The 3,220-nt window shown below is 46.4% G+C and overlaps 1 protein-coding gene across 2 annotated transcripts in view; it reads right to left on the bottom strand.

The window, feature by feature from the left end:
• atp9b (ATPase phospholipid transporting 9B) overlaps window positions 1–3,220 on the bottom strand; it is a 39,831-nt gene that overhangs the window by 27,243 nt on the left and 9,368 nt on the right. For both annotated transcript variants that reach the window (XM_037693201.1, XM_037693202.1), the window contains exon 8: window positions 272–366. In XM_037693201.1, coding sequence (XP_037549129.1) covers window positions 272–366 — 95 coding nt within the window. The remainder of the gene's footprint in view (window positions 1–271; window positions 367–3,220) is intronic.

Below are 3,220 nucleotides of genomic sequence, written 5' to 3'. Positions count from 1 at the left end.
AGTGCAAACAGAGAGGACAGGAAGTAGAAACAGAGAAGACAGGAAGTACAAACAGAGAGGACAGGAAGTGCAAACAGTGAGGGCAGGAAGTAGAAACAGACAAAAACAGAATCTAAACGGACTGTGATGATCTGTCAGGTTTGTTTGGGTCAGCTTCAGCCCCATCCTGATGATTCTAAAATCAGACGTGTGTATTTTCAGCGAGGTTGGGTCGGGAGTTTGATTTCCTGCATGCTGAGTTTGTTTAGATCTGAGCGTAACGTTTCCGTACCCCCACCGCCGGCAGCCTCTGGGTGCAGCCGACAGCTACTTTCAGCTTCCAGTCCGTCTCTCCGTCCAGCTGGTCCGTCCTGATGAAGCACGCACCTGCAAGGCAGAACAACATGAACACCTCCGTTCTTTACATTATTGCCCGCCGCCCGAAGGCGAGCACGTTTTTACTGAGTCTTTGTCTGTTAGCAAAATATCTTACAAAGCCGCGGGCAGATTTGAACAAAACCTGATTCTAGACGGCCGCTACGTCCAGGTGGCCATAAACAGAGGAATGGCTGCAAGTCAGTCGGTTCTATGGACATCGAGCTAAAGTTTAGCATGGTAGTAGCCGCGAGTCATCCCCAACACTGACTGTGAGACCAAAGTCACCCTGCAGGTCTTAATGCTCAGACCCAATGGTTCTGTTCAGACCTGATGGTTCTGCTCAGATTATAATCTAAGTGACCACCATCAGACTCCTGTGCATGGATCTGGAGCGACCGCAGAAGAAGACGTGACGTCATCGCAGCACGCCGTGTTTACAGAAGGACTCACTGAGGCTAGACAAGTTAGCACGAGTGGATCGGTTCTCAAGTTCTTCAGGCAGAACAGGATCAATTAGGATTGGTCCGGTGCTGACAGCTGATGTTGCCTCTTCCTGCTGCTTCACTTCTGGAACAGGAGCAACGTCCTCATCGCGTTAGCATCGATCCGGTGGACCGGAGTTCTGCTGCTGAGAATATGTGCAGTTCTGAGCTCGAAGCTGCAGGACGCATCAATACGATCAATACTTTGATCAATCCTCCCCCCCCCCACACACACACACACCTCACTGCCATCAGAGTCAAATGAAATGAGAAGAACCTCACATGTGGATCTGACTCAGAACCATGTAACCCCTGACCTGACGAAGTCACAGGTGGTCTGTGGAGACAGGAAGTGGAGAAACTTGATGAATAAATATTTGATCTACGGGTCCCTAGAAGGTCAGAGAATCCTAAGGAATGTTTTGGAGAACTTTTCTGAGCAGAACTAGGGATGCACGATATTATCGGCATGGTATCGGCCGATATTAACGTTAAAGTTAAATATCTGAGATTCCATCAAAATAACTCCCAGATATAAAAGGCGCTGGTTTTGTACGACAGCCCAGAGCCGGCTGCAGCGGCAGCACAGCGTGATGACGTCACGCGCGCCTCCTGATCTGATCACGGCGGAGAGGAAGGAGTCAAAATGTCGGCGGTGTGCAAGTTTTTTTAAGTTTCAGAAACTGATAGAGCTGCTATTTGCAATGATTGCTCAGCGTCAGTGATGCGAGGAGGAGCGAGAACCAAGTCCTACAACACTTCAAACCCAGTTAACCATCTCAAGAACCACCATTACGACGAGTTCATGGTGGCCAGAAAGGAAGCGAGAGAGCGACGGAGAAACAACACCTCACAAACCTCAGCCGTTCTACAAACTGTGGACAAAGCAAGGAAACACAGCCACGACCACCCGAGGGCAAAGGGCATCACTCAGAAACTGATGGAGAGTATTGATAACCAACCGTTGTCATTCGTCCAGGATGTCAGAGTCCCAAGAGTTCTGGACTACGATGAGCCTCGCTACAACTTCCCCGGGCGGAGATACTTTCCTGACGCAGCCTCACCTGAGTTGCAAGCCGTTCTGACGTCGTTGAGAAGCTAACAGCCGACAGCTCTCGGTGAGTTTTACCACAGACATTTGGACGTCGCGTTAGCCCCGTTAGCACGATTAGCCTTACGGCACAAAGGACAGACAAAAACATCAAAACAACTTTAAAAATTACATCATATTCAGCCCCTTTATGACATCTGCATTTGGTCGCAGGCCAAACTGACAAAGACCTGCAGAATGATGTAGTATTTTAATTCCACAGCAGAGAAAGCTGTGTAGTCTCCGTCAGTGGGTCTAGGGGAAAATATTGGTATCGGTCATCAGCCAAATAAGGTTTAACATGCTGACATATGGGATATCGGCCAAAAATCCAATGTTGTGCATCCCTACGCAGAACCAACGACTAACGAGGGTTTGGAGCAAGGACTTCTTCAGTCCGAGAAGCCACAAACAAACTGAAGTCCCACAAATACCACACCCCCATAGTGGAAAAAAAACTGTCTGCTGGTGAGAAGATGGTTTCTGGTGCCCTCTCCCCCATCAACTCCTCTGAGGCAGTCATGTCCAAATGATTCAAAACATCAAAGTTAATGCTCAATAATCCTGAAGAAGTCCTTTGGATGAAGAACAAAACGTTTCAGCAAAAAAAAAGAAGCCGTCCAGATGAGCTGACTGGACATTGTTGGATTTTTACCTGGATTATTGAGAAGGAACTTTGATGTCAAGAAATCCTGATTAGACATTAAAAAACAGGATTCTGACCCATTTATCCTGATTAACAAGACAATTCAAGCCATAGTTCTGAAACAAAATTTAAAATGTAGCTTAAAAATACCATTTAAAAATCTGATTTGGGCCACATAATGCACAAAACAACTACAGTAAATGTGGGTTTATAAACACAACAAATACAGAAACGTACCAGCTGATGAGATCTGATGATTCTAAAACGGAATATGAAACGTTTCTGTGAACAAGGATTTCTTTAGGATCTGTTCACTGCATCACATATCATCAACTGATGATGTGAACCTTGCTGGGAACTAGTTTCATTCATTTTGTAAGTAAACACGCTCCACTTCACCAGCTCAGAGTAAAGAGCCCCTGGTTTACCTCTGAACTAGCCGACCTCTTCCAACCTCCTCCCCTCAGGAAGGAGGTTAAGGAGCATTAAGTGTAGAACCACTAGACTGAGGAACAGCTTCTACCCTGAGGCTGTTAGACTCATGAATCTCTAACCAGGAGAATCACTGTGAAAAATCATATCATGTTGCTGCTGATCTGTTTCATGTTGCTGCTGATCTGTTTCATGTTGCTGCTGATCTGTTTC

Source organism: Nematolebias whitei, chromosome 19, assembly GCF_014905685.2.
Source record: "Nematolebias whitei isolate Nwh7 chromosome 19, NemWhi1, whole genome shotgun sequence".
NCBI lineage: Eukaryota > Metazoa > Chordata > Actinopteri > Cyprinodontiformes > Rivulidae > Nematolebias > Nematolebias whitei.
Note: the sequence above shows the minus strand (reverse complement) of the source record. Positions and strands in the feature narration are given on the sequence as shown.